The following is a 19,142-nucleotide window of genomic DNA, read 5'->3' as shown; positions in this document are numbered from 1 at the left end:
CTCTTGGTTTCTTTCGCTCTCTCAGCATCATTACATTCTATATTATTATTATTAATTATTATTTAGTTTTTTTATCCAACCTAAATCTCCCCTTCCTCCTCTCCTCCCAGTTGCTCTCCCATACCTCCTCTCTGATCCTTCCCATCCATACACTCTTCCTCTATTCAGAAAGGGCAGGCTGCCACTGCTTTAGGTGCCTGTCAGGGGTTAGAATCCTGGATCTTTCTTTGAATTGAGATTGTTGTTTTGCTATATTTCTGTTTCATTGAATCACTTAACCACTGAGATGACTCAGCTCCATGTCACACCATCAGACACTATCTATGCTCCAGTGAGATCTACTCAGCCCTTTGATAGAATTTTCTTGCATTTACAAAGTGACTGCCACCAACTCTCTTTCCAGAGCAATGGTCTGAGGTTAAAATCATCACATGTTGACTTGTTTCTGACCTGCCCTTCCCCATGAGTAGGGTCTCTGCATTCCCATGAAGGACACATGCACTTAGGTACATGGTGGTCACCACACACTGAGTGACCCATCCATGAATCTTATCTGTAACCCATTTGGGAATGTCCTGTTCAGAAGAACTTGCTTTCTTTTTCCAGTTGTAGCGAGCCATCGGTGAGCGCTCACAGTACATGGAGTTTTGCGAGTGGATGGAGAGTAGTTGCTATTTCCCCTTTCTGCATACTGTTTCTTGACCTCTCAGAGCAGAGCCCTTTGCTGTCTAGTCTGAAAGTTACACAAACTGAATTTTATGGCCATGTTCCTCAGCATCTGTCATTTCACTAGCTATGTTAAAACAAAAACAAAACAAAAAAAGTGGGCATAAATTTTAATTAGGTCACGATTGAGAAAGCCTGGTGAATATTTTTACATTTTTATTTAATTAGTGAATATCTATATGGAGTAGCAACCGACTTCTAGAACTGCCTTAGCGTTGAGGCTGTTCATTCAACGCAGAGGTGGGACCCAGAGTGAAGGAACTGACCCATAAGTAGCTTTCCCCTAAGAGGCTTAAGGATTTGAATATTATTTATATTTAATGATTAAAAAGCTGCCGACAAGCCAACAATTGGATTTATTTCTATTAAAAAGTATATTAGGGCCACAATGGTGCCAAGGGTACTCCCCGACCGGAGCCCAGCACATGAGCAGTGAGAACAGCATTCACTAGTCCCGCCTCCCACCCTCCATTGGCTAACCTTCACTGGCTGCATCCTTGGCAGCTGACAGGCAGGCGCTCACAGCTTCATAGGAGGCACTCAGCCTGGTGTTAGGGTCCCTCTTTGGCTTGGGTGGAGGTTGTTTCCGCGGTGATGGGAGGCCAGTGCTGTCATCCATGCTGAACACAGAGTGCAGTGACGGGGACCGGGTGGAAGGTCCGGCGAGAGCCTGGGCCAGGCTGTCCACTGCCATGGGCACCGGCACGGAGTTGGAGTGGACGTGCCGGCATCCTCCTTGGTCTTCGGCTCTTGAGGAAAAACAAAACACAAACAGCCACAGAGCACAGAGTCCCAGGTGTGTCATTCGGGTGACAGTGATGAGCCCTTTCCCCTGACACAAAGAATTCCTTGGCAAGAAGCCTTCTTTCTAGCTGGCCTTGCTGGGAAATCTGCGTTTGGTTCTTAGCAACTTGCTCACCCAGGGATTGCTGCCCAGGCCTGCCTGGCCCCTGCTGGAGCACTGGGATGTCTATCATGGTTCCTTTCAGGATTCCCCCAGCAATGCTCCAGCTACTTAAAGGGCTTCACGCTTCCCATCAGCCATCCCCAGAATGGATTTTTCACAGTCTGATTCTTAAGCAAATGAAAAAGGCAGAATTTCAATCTGAATGATAATTTCTGGGAAACCCAACTTAATAGAGAGTTAGTGTTGCAGCCAGTGTGCAGAGCTCATCACCCAGTCCCTTGTCAGGAAGACGACATGCTCCACAAGGGAAATTCAGAGTTTGGCATTCTCTCTCTCTCTCTCTCTCTCTCTCTCTCTCTCTCTCTCTCTCTCTCTCCATCTAATCTCACCAGCAATTACTAATTATATATGGAATTATGGTTCTTCCTCTGACTCTGCACAGTTGCCTGGTGCAGAGCAAACTGCTGGTATCAACAAATAGCAGGCAAACATTTCTTCACTTAATTTTATATCAGGCAAATAAAGTACATAATCAAATGGAAGAATTGGAATGGCTGTTTGGTTCCAGTAGGGAAAATGATAAATGTGATTTGGGAAGCAACTGAGAATGAGTAGTTATCTTGCTTTCACATTTTTTTTTCTTTCTGCCTTCACGTGTGGGGGTAATCGAGTGAGACACTGGTGAGTTCCCTTCACCAAGGGTTTCTTCTCATCTGCTTCATAATTATATCTGTGTGTGTCAGAGCATCAACAGGGCTGGAAACCAGCAGCATGGGAGCTGGCTGCCCATGTAGAAAATGAAGTCACCGAGGAGGAGGCGAGCTAGACCTCTCAGTGAGTGATTTGTCTCCTCTGTAATGTTTAATTACAGTTTTCTGTACAAAAGAATGTCTTTCCAGTATTTAATCACTAAGATATTGGAAGCTAATTAGCAAAGACACACAACCATATCCACTTTAACAACAGCAACAAAACCATTCCACACAGGCAGTGATGGCAAGGGAGAGTCATTTTCAGAGAGAAACAGGAGATTCCTGAGGTCTTTAGCCAAAATTGACAGTCATGAAGTCCTGTGCAAGGAACCTGGTTCTGTCCTCCCTGAGTGTGGGCCTCACACACAGGGGTTCTGGTTTATTCACCACTTCTATGTTTTCAAAGTGCTGTCTGAATTATTTGGACAGGTTTCCAGAAAATTCTATTAGCCAGCCTTATATGTCTTGCACCTGCACGAGCATGTTAACCGCCTTGCTAGCTGATTTTGCTAGCTCAGAGCTTTGTGTGATGCTTAAGTGAGATCAACAAGGCTAGTGAAACAATGTTCTTTTTGTATGACTAAACTTACATGTAGAGATTGTTTATCATGAAGGGACCTCCCAGGAAAAAGCAACTCTGAGATTACTGGAGTATCTGGACTAACACATCACGCAGGCCTGTTCCCCAGCCATTCTTGGTTCAATTGTGCTTTGTGTTAAGGGCTATCAGAAGCCCCTGACTCCCAGGACCCATCTTGAAAATAATTAATGTTGTAGCTGGATCTTACCTCTTGCTTCCTTCCTCTTGTCTGTTCCTGTGGTAGGCAGCATGGACCTCCTTCCGGAGCCTATCGTGTTCCCGGGCAATGTCAGAAGCGTTCTGAATGACCAGGGCATCATAGGTCTTCAGTGCCATGTCCTCTGTACTCTGTAAGAAGCTCTTGATGGATGTAACCTCTTGCTGCTTGATGCTCATTCTCTGAAGTAAGTGCTGGCGTGCCAGAAACCCTCTTATAACTTCATAAAAGAACACAGCCCTAGGTCAGTGGGCAGATCTAAAGGGAGAAACCCTGACACACAGACATACAGACACAGATACACAGACACACACACAGAGATACAGACACAGACATACAAACATGGACACACACAGACACAGAGGTACAGACAGACATACAGACAAACATACACACAGATAGACACAGACATACACACACAGACACAGACACACACACACAGATAGAAACAGACACACACAAAGTGACATTATAGAGACACAGACACACACACAAATACAGACACAGACATACACGCACAGAGACAGACACAGAGATACAGACACAGATACACAGAAACAGATACACACATACACACAGATATATACACAGACATACACACCAAATACATACAAAGACATATAGACACAGACACACACATACACAGACATACAGACACAGACATTCACAGACATTCACACACACACACACACACGAATACACAAGCACTGCAACCAAGAATTAACACATTCAACCCAGAATAAGAATTTGCTAGCACATTCCAATCTCTCTTTCAATGTGAAGTGTCCCACACTGTCTCCGATGCTTGGATACTTGGTCTCCAGCTGGAGGTTCCATTTGAAAGGGTGAGGAACCTTTAGGAGGCAAAATATGGCTGAAGGCAGTGAACCACTGTGATTGTGCATTGAGACTTCAGAGGCCATCCCTGCTTCCTGTTCACTCTCCACCTCATGCTCTCCACTAAGATAGACTAGATCCCCAAGGAACCGTGAGCCCAAACAAACCCATAAGTTATTCTGGGTGGGGTTATTTTATCACAGCAAAGAGGATATCACTAAGACAGCAAGATGGAAAGCCCTGTCCCTGAAAGAGGTTTCTTATACAAAATTCTTTTGTTGTCTTTTTGTAACACAAGCTGACAAGGATAGCCTGGATCAAATGAATGAGAAAGACCTTGGGTATGGCTTCCCCAGAACCTTTTTGGGGTACACTAATAGCCTTTCACGAGTCCTGGTCATTTCAAAAACACTCAAGGCTCCCTGAACTAGCTTCTTAAATACTTGCTCATAATATTCCTAGGGTTTCTATATAATTTTTAGAGGTTGACACTACTTTGAGAGCTACAGAGGTTTTACAGAAATAGGAAATGTACACTTCCTATTTCTCAGGATTGCTGGTTTAGAAAAATGCATAAAATCTGGGGAGAAATTAACTGAAAATGCAGTGAAACCAATAATTGATCAGTAGGGATTTTTTTTTTTTTTGAAGAGAGAAAATCGAGAAGGCAGGATCTAAAGGCACTCTGCCATCTCAGACACTCAGTTATGCCATTTACTGTGGAAACAACGTAACAAATAAAGATCTCTGTGCGTTGGTCTCAATGCTAATGGGTTCTTTTCCGTTTCCAGTAAAGACAAGCAAGGAATGGCAGAGCGTGGGCTCCCATCTCTCTGTCCCTGGGAGGCAGCTCCATCCCTCAAGCCTGTGATCCTCTAGCTGTGATTTGTGGCCCTCTAGAGGGAGACAGATCAGCAATAGGGGAAGTCACATGGAAGGATATTGCAATCAATAGATGAAAGGACTTGCTAACAATTATCGTGGGGTGGAAATGGAGCAGGCTCCCTTCTGAGAAAGGGAACTGGCCTTCATCATTGATGTGGGCAAGGCAGGTATAAGGGCTCATCCCTGCAGATGCTGGGGTCAGGCACAGACTGCTGACATCTGACACTGGCCTTTCAGCCTCCGAGGAGATACCACCCCTTCAGGCTTCAAATACCTCAGATTAGAGGAAACTGAAGAGTAAAAAGACAGGCAATGTCAGAAGGAAATCACTGTGTGACACTCCCCCAGGCCTGAAGGAAACACATATGTGGGCCGTCTAGGAGGTGCTATAAAGTTAGACACAATTTTCTCCATTTAGGGCTTTAATTCACCCTTTAAACCCAGATGAAGATGCTAACTGGAAAGTTACTCTGAAATACAACTGTATCAACATCCCTACAAGACAGCTGTGCTGAATTAGTCTATAAACAACAAAAATATAACTGTAAAAGCTAGGTCAGACTTCTGGGAGCATAAAGTGTAGAATAAGATGAAGCTCCAGGCATGCGATGTTTAAGCCCAAGGGGGATGGAGACCTTGTCTGTGCTTTGGACTTTCTGTGCTTTCTGTTCTTCTTGCATTGGACAAAAGCAGTTATTGGCCTTGAGAAGGCAACGGTGGGAACACAGTCAAAGGGTTAAGCTCTTGAAATGCAGGAAGACTAACACTGAGAGCAGATGCCAGGTTTCCCAGGATGCCATCTTGCTCACCCATGAAGCCTGCTGCCCCATAGGCAGATGACACTATCTTCCCACCCTTTTCAATTGGCTGCCTTCTAGAACTAAGTCACATGGGTTGCTGAAAACTATCGTTCTCAACAAAAATTCACAAAAAGGAAAAAGAAAAAGAAAGAGAAAAAGAAAAAAGTTAAGCCTGCTAGAAATGGACCACACATTTCTTCGTCCACAGTTTGAAGCCTGCCTCTGCCACGGGGCCACGGCTGCTTCATTTACAGTTTGAGTTTAAATTTCACTTTTCTTTAAATTTAAAATTCTCTCTTCTCCAGATATTTACTAACAACAACCAAAAATGAGATTAAAAGGTGGAAATTCATCTAGACTACATAAATTTTGAGTGAATTATTAAATTCTGAGAGATGAGAAAATAAAAACCAGTAAGCAATGTTCACATTCAAAGGCCTGTGGTTTCTAAAGTGGTTTTTTTTGTGTGTGTGTGTCCATTATTTCATTTATTCAAATGAAACTATGGATTTTATCTTAATGCCGTTTTCAAGGCTGCTCCTCATTCTCATCTTCAGAAAGGTGAGGGGGCAGAGTTCAGCTCATCCCTGCTCCAGGTTGGTTACGGGAGCCACTCAGTCTCTGAGGCTAACTAGAAAAAAAAATTCCAAGTGGGTGTCATATCGAAGAGGGTCCCAGGTTCCTCTAATTATATTTAAGGACATTTCTCAGGAACACTGGGGTGCCTGCTCTGTTCACACATAACATGGTGTTAAATGGGCTCTTCCTGACCCAGATTCAGCTGTGGCTGCGAGCCAAGTTTGGATTCAGTCAGTGCGGGCTGTTGCTGAGACTGCATTTCCAACCAGCCTTCAGGTGAGGCAGGGGTGCAGGTGCCACCTGGAGTGGGTCAGGGTGAGATTCCAAGTAGTCCCAGCCAACATTCCGGGCATCGATGCTGAGTGAAGTCACAGGGGACCATTTGTCATATGTCAGAGAGAGGGGGACTCAGAACCATGAGCTGGGTAACTGCATCCTCAGCCAAGGCTCCAGGCAGCTCTCCAGGCTGGAGAGAGTGATGTTAGAGGTTAGTCCGAGAGCTTGCCTCGAGTCTGCTGAAATTGAGTGGGCACAGCAGTCTGGAGGGCTCCGAGGCCATAGCTGTGACCAGCAGGGCATGCAGTACTTATAGAGATGCCTGTCAGTCTTTCTCCAGGGCACAGTGGTTTTCAAGGAAGAGATGTCTGCTGGGAGAAGGCTGAGGGTGACCAGCGTCTGTGAATCACTGACAAGATGCTGGCCATAGAACTGCTGTGAGTGCATGAGATTAGAGAAATGCATCCGGATTGTTTGCATTTTGTCTAAGTTCTGCTCCACAGTTACCTGGCAACAGACAGGTGTGCCTGACGCATTATAAAAGGGGTTGCTTGCCCCCTCCTCGCTCTTGCTCTGTCCCCTTGCCCCTTCCCCCCCTCTCCCCACTCCCTTCCCCCCTCTCTCCACGTGTGCTCATGGCTGGCCTCTCTCTCTCTCTCTCTCTCTCTCTCTCTCTCTCTCCCTCCCTGTCTGTCTGTCTGTCTATCTTTCTCTGCCTCTACTACCTCTTAACTCCCCTCCTTATGCCCTGAACATACTTTATTCTCTACTATAATGCTGTGTGGCTGCTCCCTCCGGGGGAAGAGATGCCTCAGCATGGGCCCCCCAAGGCACCCCCTTCCCCACACCTCACTACACCTCCACCAAAATATCCCCTCACTCTTTATCTTTTTATAAACACATCAAGAATGTGTAAAGAATACTTTGAATCTGTCCCAGCCAGGAAAAGTGCTGGTCCACAATATGCCTGCTATAGTTCTTGCTGCACTCCCCCTTCTCCTCTCCTACCTCCACTTCTTCCTTCTCTTCCTCCTCTTCTTCCCTCTCTTCTTCCTCCTCTCCCTTCTGTTCTTCCTCCTCTTCCTCCTCCTCCCCTTCTCCCCATGGCTTCCTCCTCTTGATTCTTCCTGTCCCTCTTCTTTTCTTTCTTTCTTTCTTTCTTTCTTTCTTTCTTTCTTTCTTTCTTTCTTTCTTTCTTTCTTTCTTTTTCTCCTCCTTCCCTCTCCCTCCTCTCTCTCCTCTTGGCCCTGCACAAGTAGGAGGCATCTGAGAGGCAGAGACCAGGACCATATTTTGTCTCTCATGGTTCTGTAAGGGGTAGGCCTGAAGTAGACAAGACGAATGCTGACTTGGAACAAGGTTCTGAACTTTGGTCAAGATTTAAATTGTACATGTTAAATTCTGTATCTGACAGGACTGTTTTTTTTTTTTTTTTTTTTTTTGTTTTTGTTTGTTTGTTTGTTTTTCACCAGAAACTGAAGGGCCCCACCAGAGATTTTTCCCAAGGCTTCAGCCTAACAGGATCCACACAGGAAGGATGGCAGAGTGGAGGGGCTCATATAGCTTCTAGCAGGTTTCCTGGTTTTAAAAAATTTCAAATACATTTCAGACATGTGCTCATTATAAAATTTGGCATAACCTAGCTTCTCTTTCCTGTACTTTTCTACAATGAATTAAACTACAGAACACATAAAAGCCTGTTTCCAGAGGGCTGAGGAGGTGGCTTCGTGGAAGGTAGGGCTCTTTGGGTGACATGGTCACTAGAAAAGCATGGGGACCTGAGTTGAACATGGGGACTCATGTGAAAAAGCTGGGTTTAGGAACACTGGGAGGATAGAGGGCTGGGGGCCAGAAACATAGACTCGGGGACCCTGAGGAGTTGCTGTTCAGTCATTTTAGCCAGCTGGTGAGTTCTAGGTTTGGTGAGAGGCCCTGTCTCACAAAGTGAGGACGAAAGCAATATTGTATTTACCTCTGTTCTTCTGGCTGACACGAAAGAGATGCTGTGTGTGCCCATGCTCTCTCTCTCTCTCTCTCTCTCTCTCTCTCTCTCTCTCACACACACACACACATGAACATGCACACGTGCACATGCAGCTATGTACTCACACAAACATGCACAAAAGCTTGTGCACACATACACAGTCTTGTATTCACACACAGACGCACACACACATATACATGCACAGGCACACACACAGATGTACACCTGCACACACATATGCATACTCACACAGATGCACATACACACAAGTATGCACTCACAGGCATGCAGGCATGTGCACACACACATGCATGTGCATGGACACAGATGTATGTACACAGATATGAACACAGGAACACACACACACACATCCTATTTTCTCATGTACTGATTACATTAATTTCATGTGAGGAACAGCTGCTTTGTAACAATGCATGTTTTTAGCAGTCATTTGGATTTGCATAGGAAACATACTAAAAGTTAAATTTCTCCCGACATTATAATAGGATGGATGCCAACAGCCATAAAAGAAGTCACAGCAAATATTATCATCACTGCCTAAAGGAAAACAGAGTCAAGGGTTGTTCAAGGCTTAAGGAGAGTTACAGAAATGCTGTTTGGGCAATTGGCTGGTTCCAGCTCTTGGAACCCAGCACGGCTGAGATCTGCACTGGGTTCCACAGGGACCTGCATTGTAGCTACAGCCAGGGGCCAGGTGGGTTTTCCCACTGCGCATTTCCAGGCACAATCTCATGTCCTGTGCTTCCTAAAGAGAACACTGCTGCTGGCAAGCAGTGAGATACTATGCAGACCCATCTACTATGCAGGGCCTACCGTGCTATGCAGAACTGTCAAGACGTGTTTATTTCCTCCTCCAAGTTATGACCGAGGTGAGAACTTACATAATTTCATATAGAATAATATAACCAATGTGACATGCAAGACCTGTAAACACCAGTGCAGGAACTAGTACAGGATAAACTAAACAGCACAGCTTCCCCAGACCTCATGAGGCACTTGCTTTGATAGCGTGTCATTGAGCAGGGTGGGAAATGCACTGTGATGCTAACCCTGTTGACAGTTGAACTCAGAGGTGCACTGAGTGGCTTGGAAATTCACACTGAAAAGGTCCGAGTGCCCGCGTGTGCTGCTTACCTTTCTGGCAAGTTACAATCTTCCTTTGCAGCTGGAGCCACAGGTCACTGAGCTGGTCCACATGCCAGTACTTCAGGAACACTTTGTGGACTCCCATCTACAAGAACAGCAAGGTCATGTTTGTCAGCAACACGACATCAGAGGGATGGTAGGAAAGTGGTTGGGCAGGAGATTCTTAGAGCGGAGAATTGGAAACTACAAGTAACAAAATTCACCAAGGTATTTATTTCTTCTTTCATAGCACATTTTATTTCATCAAAATTCAAAGCAATGTGTTATAGAGTGTTAACTGGCAGCACGTGCGTCATCACCAGTGTGAGGAAATACCTATGCACTGCTAATACAGTGGTTGCCCCGTGGAGTTCTCTGTGACTGTGTAAAGATAGCAGTGTCCCATTGAACCCTCCCATATGAAGGCCTCCCTTCTCTTTGGGGATGACTTTCATCTCTTGTTCTTCCCACACACAGCAGAAGAAGAACCTGGTGCAGCACAAAAGAAAACAATTCCACAAACAAGACAAGACCAAACAAACATGGTGCCAACTGCCGTCTCAATTCTTCCCCCATGGCACGGTGTATTATTATGCACCAAGTATTTATATTTCTGTGGTTAGTGGACTTCAGCATAATAGAGAAACTCTGGAAAAACACTTCTGAGTACCAGTTTTACAGATGTTTCCACGAAGACTGTGCCATGGATACGAGTCTCCACCATTTTGTTTTATAAAGGAATTCCAGCAAGACATTAAATCGGCTTCTATTGAAAGCACTACAGGCATCTATCTGAGCTCATCCTACTATACCAGTGGCAAAGAAGGGTGCATGTGGTACCTTTGGTAAAAACTGCTGCTCCAGAAAGCATCTTAAAGCCAGAATGGCAAGCTACAGCCATGCGATTAAAAAAAAAATGATTTTAACTGTGTGTTGCACTTCTTGTCTGAGGAGTGACATAGCAGAGGATTGTGTGAGGATGGTCCCTCACAAAGCAAGTGTTCCAAGACATCTGGGGAAGCAGGTAGGGATAACTGTGGAAGATCCCGCTGTGTCCTAGCAGGAAGTGTAGAGGTGTCCTGTTATGTGAAGACCAAATACTGTCCCTGTAACTATCATAATCATGAGCTTGGCACTTGAGACAACTATCACTAGCCTAAGAAGATTAACCTGTGTGTTCCCAAGCATGAGTGGGGGACATAAAAGTGACAACAGCACTCAGTCTCCACCACACATCAGTGACATTAGAGGCTGGCACGTGTGCCCACAACATTAGGTATTGGACAGGTTTACTGGTCACGCTTGCCTTCAGAATGCTTGGCCAGAGGAGTCTATGTGTGCCCCTCCCCAGCACCTCTGAACACATCTGGTACATGTCAGCTTCCCAGTGAGGTCTTTCCTAACTGTGGCCCATTGTCTGACTGAACAACTGTTTTAGTGTGACCCTGAGCTTGCATCCTGACAGATGGGATGACCAGACAGGTCAGCGGAGAGAGCTCTCTGCTCCCTTCCTAATGGCTCCTGGGTTGAGCAGCCACGGACCTCATTTAGTTTTCTGTCAGTCCTTTGGAATCTGAGGCAGTCACAATGGGAAGGCTGCTTCTGAGCAACAGCATCCATGTTTCCCCTTGTTTCATTGCAATTCTCTTTCCCTCATTGTACTGACTGGTTTTGTGTGTCAGCCTGACAGAATCTAGGGTCATCAGAGAGAGAAGAGTATTAGTTGAGGAAATGCCTCCATGAGATCCAGCTGTAAGGCATTTTCTCAATTAACGATAAATGGGGGAAGGCCTAGTCTACAGCAGGTGGTGTCATCCCTGGTCTGGTAGTTCTGAGTTCTATAAGAATGCAGGCTGAGCAAGCCATGTGTGAAGCAAGCCAGTAAGCAGCACGCCTCCATGGCCTCTGCATCAGCTCCTGCCTCCAGTTTCTATCCCTGCTTGAGTTCCTGTCCTGACTTTCTCCAATGATGGGCTATGATCTGGAAGTGTAAGCTGAATAAATCCTTTCCTCCCCAGCTTGCTTTTTTGGTCACGATGTTTTGTTGAAGCAATAGGAACCCTACCTAAGATAAATTGGTACCAGCATAGTGAGGGCATTGCTGTGACAGACCTGACCCTGTTTGGAGGAGGATTGTGGAAGAACTTTGAAACTTTGGTCTAGAGGAACCATTGAGTGTTCTCCGGGAGGCTGGAACAGAAGACTCCTGAGATCAGTGCAGAGGGTGGAGCCCTGGCTTGTGAAGCTTCAGTGGGAAGTTTAAAATCTCTAACAGGACTGTTTTGATTTAAGATTCTGTGGTTCTGGTTAACTGGGGCAGAAGAATCAGCTGTGATTAACAAAATACCAGAATCACTGAAGTGAAACCTTTATGTTACTGACATCAATTGATGCTGGTTAACTAGAGCTAAAAAAAAAATTATCAGTGATTAAGAAGAGACCAGCATCACTGAGGTGAAATTTTATGGGAAGTGTTTCCTGAGAGCACAGAGAAGCTGTGTTCCAGAGCCAGGCAAGATTGTACCTCCTGCAGCAGCTGTACTTGGTAATGTGTAAGAGTCACCCAGGTGGTACTGTTTCTGAAGACATAAAGGGGTCATGGAGAGCAGCTGAGGCTTGGCACTGTAAGAGGCCAGGAGAGGCCTCTGGTAAATGTGCAGACTTAATAGCAGTCAGTGGTCCAAGACTGAAAGGGTCATGCAGCGAAGTTCTGTTGGTGAAGGCTAGTTGCAACAGAAGACCCAGTATTTTTGAAGACGTCAGTATTCTGGAATGACCACTAAGAACAGGAGCAGCAGTGGAGTGGAGCCAGCTGGAGCCTAGAAGACAAGCTATGTGTGCTATAGAGGGCAGAGCCAGAGAAGTGATCCCAGCCCTTTGGAGGAGCCCAGGAAATCTTAACTGGATGCCAGACATTGGACAACTGGGATTTAATTTTGCTTTGATTTTGACTGTTTCCATGCCCTGATTTTTCCCTCATATTCGAGTAATAAAGAATTTTACTGGAGACCATAGTTAAGAAACTTTGAATTTTAAAAGACTTTGGATTTTAGGAAACTGGATATTTTAAAAAGACTGGAATTTTAGTGTGTTTGAATCTGTAAAGGCTGAGGGACAGTCATTTTTATTTTAGAAGTCATTTATATTTTTAATGTGATATCTTGGCTGTGACTTACTAATGATGCATCTGTGTGTCAGGCTAATGAGGGGTCAGTTGTCCTTTCCATGTTCCATACCTCAGGGTCTTTTTATTCTTTAACTGTGGGCTGACTTTGGTTGTGGGCAAGAAGAACACTTGGTCCAGGCTCTGAGCTCTGAAGAATAACCCTGTGAGGCGGCCATAGGGAAGGCAGAAGCTACTGCTCGCTGCATCACAGTCTGAGGGACTCAATTCATGGTGGAAAATTGAACAGTTCAGACCCAAGTTTGGACAGGGATCTTCCAAACAGTACATGATGAGATAGAGCTTGAAATCGCAGAGAGACCTGGTACATGGGAGCAGAACACTTGGAAAAGACCAGGGAAAGACAGAGCAGGACAGAACTCTAGCCCTCAGCCTTGCCTTCACAGGGTCTTGTGCGGAAGGCAGTTGGTAACGAAGAGTGACATTTCCTAGAGCCAATTAAACATAAGAGTAGGTTTATCTGGGACATTATGCTGGGCTTTAGGGAAACAAAGTAGGTGATCCTTGTCCTCGGGGAGCTGATGGCTTACGAAGGGATGTTGGCATTGAGAAAACTCTGGTAACACATGTTCTGTCTGACGACTGCATTGCACACAAGAAGCACAGAGACCTAGAGGTGTGACCAAGATATGTTCAGGTAGGATTCCCACCTTCTTTCCCAAGGGCATCCTGAAGGGTAAAAGATGACATGAAAGGTCCTTGGAGATATATCTGTGTGGCAGAGAGGGGGGAAGGTAACTTCCTGCAGGTTAATACACCATGAATGGCATATTAGGAAAACCCTGGACAAGTGTGTGCATGTGCACATACGCGTGCAACTTGGCTATGCTGGAAGATTAGAAACTCAAGTCTAAATTTGTGAAATAATTTTGGAATTTTGGATTGGATTTTATGAAGTTAATTTTTAAAGAGTCTGGACAGTAGGCTGTTCTGAGGAGTTTTTAGAGTATGTAATGGGTGAGCAAGCACACGGAGCCATGCACCATTTGGGTTTGGAAAGATCCTGCATCTGCTGCTTGTCTGCTGGTCAACATTAGGTCACTTCATAACTGATGCCAGTGTTCATTTCCACAATCGGATGACAAATGCTCATTTTCCCAAACATTGATCACTTCTTTGTAGTGAGTACTCCAAACCCTTTCCTCTGCGCAGTCACTGTCTAAGAGAAGCCAACTCTTGTCTCTCCTGCTTATTTGTTCTGTCTTCAAAAGACGCTGCATTTGCACCCAGCAATTCTTCTTTACCAAAAGAGTTAAAGGTATTTACTCAACTCAGAAGGTTGTTGGTATTTTGGAGTTCTTCCCGAGACACTGTGTAGATTTATAGTCTCTTGCTTTCCATGATGCCCAGGATTAGAAAGGACAGAAGCTTAAGGACCCCCAGCAGGAATCCAGAGAGCCAGGTCTCTGTATGGCCAGCACCAGTTTAGCCTCTAACTGGGTAAACACTCCTGGCCCAGACTGCCATTTGTTCTCTCTAAATGGCTACTGTGGTGTGCTGTATTGAATATCGCGTCAAGACTCAACAGATTTCAGTCCAAAGACTAAGCTCTCCACTGCGCGTGGTCTGCTCCCACCTCCTCTGCACGACTATTTCTCACTATCTAGACACAAAGAGGGATTGGAGTCACAGTGTTCTTATCTGAGACAAAAATGCACATGTCACTTTGACCGCTGATGTCTGAGCAAGACATCTGTGAATCACACCGTCAGGATGCTCCTCAGGAAGACATTAGGATATTTTTGCTTTGAAGTGACAGATTTTAGAGGAGTAAACAAGATTGTCGTTGATGACTCCCAAAGCTCCAATTATTGTCCCAGTTCTCGGGAACTTATTCAGAAATGTGGGCTGTGGAGGCAGACAAACACAGGGCCAGCAGTGTGGGTGGGATGGGGGCTGTGTTAGAATGGAGGTAACGAGGGATCCTGTGAAACCCTCCTTGTTTCTTAAGGGCAATTTTAGGAGCACTGTGTGTTTCTGGCAGTACTTTGTAATAGATCTTATGAAGGAAAATATATAGCTAGAAAAATATGTAAAATATATAACTGGGACAATTCATGTGAGTCACACTTTTCTGTGCCTTGATGAAATGAAGAAAACTGAGCATGGAGCCAATCTTACTCACAAAGCAGTATTGCCCTGTGAATGTCCGTGAATTCCTGTGAACTTGAAGAAGACAAATCCACTGTCTGAATCCCCAGTGTGAACTAATTTAACTCACTCACTTCCTGCACTCAACAACACAGAGAATAGCTGCTTCTCCTTTGGGTAAGTTAAAGAAGAATGGTAGGTTCCCGTGTCTCTGCTTAACCAAGAGAAAGGGTGTGTCAGTTAGAAGATGCAGGAAGGGTTCTGGCTACATACAGGTGATATGAAAAAGTTGTTTTGAAGTGACACTATGAGGGAAAATGTGTCCCCAGAGAGGATTAACAGGAGCCACTATATACGGATCACTAGAAAGACTCTCCAGAAGTCATGCGGGTTCAGCCTGTAGACCATGCCTCGCTGAACCTCTGTATTTCACATGATCTAGGAGAGGAAGAGATGGATGACAGACAGAGCTGGTGACAGAGAGGTGATTAGTCTGGGCTTTCTGGGATCCAGAGTAAACCACTAAACTGAGGTCCAAAGTTTCAGTCTGCTTATTCATCCTTTGAGCATCTTGAAAGGTGGGTCTGGCTCTACAGATTGGGATGGGGCCTGTGACTTCATGTCTCTATCAGCTGGAGGTTGCTGTGATGTGGGTCTGCTGACTGCATGTTATATGCTCTGTTGTCAGATTCTAGGTCACTCTTGAAGCTTTCCCTCTGCCCCAGGCTCCATGGCCCCATCCTCTGTCTGCCACTTCCATGTTAGTGTTGGCCATGGGCTTCATCTGATATTCTGTATCTTCATAGTTCTCCACATCAGTCCTCATATGTCAATACTCCCTGATGAATCCGTCACCCCGAAGCTTCCATCACAGACGACTCATACCTCTACAGAATGTTGGAATGGCTGAGTCCAGGCCTAGGGGACTTGTTGCCAAAGGTACACAGTGAATTTCGTGTTTCTAGACAGGAGTCTCCCACATTTTCCTTTTTTAGCATTGAGTTTATCTCCTACATCCCCAACTCAGTGAGTGAAAGGACCATGTTATGGATGTCCCTGAAGAACCTCCATCCCAAGATATGTACACACGTCATTTCTCCCACACAGTTTCCATCCATGCACACAGGCTGTTTCTTTCGAGGACTAGCAGACACATCATCAACAACTTATTTCCGAAGACTGAAGCACAAGGTGTAACCAAGCTTGTTTACAGCTTTACTTTAGGTCCTGTTTAATGGCTAATGGAAAAGTTCAGTGACTTAAATAATCCATTTAAAACAAATCTTAACTATTTTATATATGTTTAACTGTGTATTTTATTTTATAAAACATGTCTAATGTGGTTCAGTACAACAAAGACAACACCTCTCACATTCCCAGGGCCATTCTTTCTAGCATGGGATGACTGCGATCAAAGTCCTCCACCTAACTGTTCCAATTCCCAGCCTGCTCTTGGCGTCAACTTGAATACTACCCTTATAAATACTCTTGAATAGTTTTGACTACTACCTGGAACTTACTCATCTTTCAGAAAACTTTAGTGGCTCTAGGTAGGTGGCAAGGAAACATGCAAACTCTTGGATTTGCCTTCAGAGCCCTCTGCAGCATGGTTATTTCTCTTTAAGAGAGAGCCCCTTTTCCTCCTGTGTGAGAGAGGCTATTTACTGTCATTTCAGCTTCCTACTCACTCCCTGAAGCAGAAATCTGATATGAGGAATCTTTATATACCAGCAGGGGCGGATGCTTAGACACACAGTCCTTAGTGAATGATTCACGGCTCTTGTGAGTGTTGTGTTCAGTAATGTCTCTTTATATCTATGTCTATAATTATTGGACCATGCTATTTGTATAGATTATATTTTAACAAGAAATACCTTATTGAAGATGAGTTTCTTTGCTTCAAACAAATCATTTGATTTTCATTATTGATGATTCTACTCAACCTTTAAGATTTCTAATTTTCCTTGATCTAAAACTATCCACTAATATAGTATTTTAGTAGACTACTTCATGTTTTATGACATGATAAAAATACAGTTGCATTAAAAGTAGTCAGCTGCTTTTACTGAGATGTTAAGATTCCAGAAAGTGTCCTGGTATCCTCTGAAAGTCCCTATGAATGTCAACTTGATCTTGGCTTAAACATATTGCTCCTCTGTGCTGATGCAAACAGTAGGCTCTCTCTTCTCCATCTCCCTCCGTCTGCAGAGCCCTCCAGTTGGGTTTGTTATTTTTCCTGAAGATCTAAGAATGTCATTGTGCTCCTGTAAAACACTGTTCTATTTTTACTATGCAAAGCAGTTTCTGTGCCCACAAGAGCAACTCTTCCCATCAGAAGCATTCTCCAAAGCCCAGATTTTTTTTGTATGCCACAAAGAGTCCACACTATGTACTGGTACCTATCTCTCTCTAAACCCTACAACTCACAGGTATACTGTGAACACCCCACTGTTCTGGTTTCAGTTCTTTCTGGCTTTCTTTTCCTCATAGCACAAGGGTACTTTGCTTGTAAAACCTTCCGTCTGTCCTACACAGTCTTCCACCATTTCTCACCTGTATGCCATACACACAATGCATGCATATACAATTCCACCATCTCATGGTCATTTCTGGGACCACTCATCAAGTAGAATGTGGTCCTTAATTTCCAGATGCTCAGACAAGTGACTACCATTCTCAACTCTCTTCTCTCCATGCTGAATTCTCATGGTTTTTTTCCTTAATGCTTTGCTTAGCTCTTTTGAAGGAAAGTCATTATTTTCATTGTACATATGGATATATATTAATTATACTATGAAAAGCTCAACATATTACATTTTCATGGTAGCTTTGGCAACCTACTAAACAGAAATGTTTTTATGTACAGTCTGGTTTTGAATGTCTGAATGTACTTTGAAACATGCTCAAGGATAAATTTATACAAAATGCAAGTTCTTTTTGTTATAAATAGACTGCTCTTGAAAGTTTCACTCCAACATAGAAAAGATAATCACAACTACACACATCTGACAGGGTACTGTATAGTGTGGTATCTGAAGAAGATAGTTTGGCTTGAATTACAAGTAATTGTATGTTAAACCAAATTGGTTGCTCTCACCTAGAACTGAATAGTCTGTAGAACAGGCAGTAATGAATTGAACTACTGTTCTGAGCCCACTAGTGGATTAGTCACCTTGTGGTCCTATATATTATTTCATTATATAAATCGTATCAATATAGCAAGAATGCTCATGAAGATATACCATTCACAAAGGCATAGACCAACAAGAGCCAGGCAAGACCATGCACCCCAAACAGCAGAGGACAGTGCACTAGATCTAGTTTTTTTTGGGGTGGGGGCACGTTTGACTTTCTAAACACAGGTCTAAATGGCATGGGTAATGGTCACCTCCCTAGAGGGAGGTGTGAGTCATGGTCAAAGGAAGCCAATATGGTGCCCCAGTGGGGACACCACTAAAGCCACTGCAGTCACTAGGCTGTATGTGCACCTATGTGAGCCTGTTCTTAGTACCTGCTATGGCTCTGCCATGCTGTGCTTTGATGCTTGGCTCACTTCTGAAAATACAAATGTCCTTCGCACTTCATCCCTGCGTCTGACCTTATATTCTTCACCACAATTTTAGAGATCTGACACTACTTACATTGCTTTCTTATTTCCCCAAGACATACCAGGTGGCATGATAATTGTGACTTTTTTTTTTTTTTTTTTTTTGAGTTATCTTCTACTCATGGTCTTTGCTGTGTTTTGGGGTATCACTCATAATTTTTTAAAATCATGTTTACACTTGTGAAGAGTCAAGCATGTTTCTTAATTCCACTGATATTATGATATTCAGGACTCCATCGTATGCCTGTAACTTTGTAAGTGTGAACACTACAAGTGTAGAAAGCAGCCTCTTTCTCCCTGTACTCCCTCACCTGCCACCTCTTCCCAACCTCCGCTGTTCCTCCACTGGCCTATGGCACAAGCATTAGTCTGCTTGCTAGTCTCTCAGACCTATTCTTGTTGTCACATAAACACATTGAAATCATAAGTCAGACCACATCATTAGCTTCCTGTCTTAGTCAGGGTTTCTATTCCTGCACAAAACATCATGACCAAGAAGCAAGTTGGGGAGGAAAGGGTTTATTCAGCTCACACTTGCACATTGCTGTTCATGACCAAAGGAAGTCAGGAC

The 19,142-nt window shown here is 44.2% G+C and overlaps 1 protein-coding gene across 2 annotated transcripts in view; it reads right to left on the bottom strand.

Annotated features, from left to right (window-relative positions):
• The window catches only part of Myo16 (myosin XVI), a 482,119-nt gene that overhangs the window by 70,232 nt on the left and 392,745 nt on the right, over positions 1-19,142 (bottom strand). For both annotated transcript variants that reach the window (XM_076913797.1, XM_034520363.2), the window contains exons 29-31: positions 9,699-9,795; positions 3,174-3,402; positions 1,207-1,475 (exon numbers count right to left, since the gene is read on the bottom strand). In XM_076913797.1, the coding sequence (XP_076769912.1) occupies positions 1,207-1,475; positions 3,174-3,402; positions 9,699-9,795 (595 nt within the window). The remainder of the gene's footprint in view (positions 1-1,206; positions 1,476-3,173; positions 3,403-9,698; positions 9,796-19,142) is intronic.

Source organism: Arvicanthis niloticus, chromosome 16 (genome assembly GCF_011762505.2).
Source record: "Arvicanthis niloticus isolate mArvNil1 chromosome 16, mArvNil1.pat.X, whole genome shotgun sequence".
In the NCBI taxonomy this organism is placed as follows: domain Eukaryota; kingdom Metazoa; phylum Chordata; class Mammalia; order Rodentia; family Muridae; genus Arvicanthis; species Arvicanthis niloticus.
Note: the sequence above shows the minus strand (reverse complement) of the source record. Positions and strands in the feature narration are given on the sequence as shown.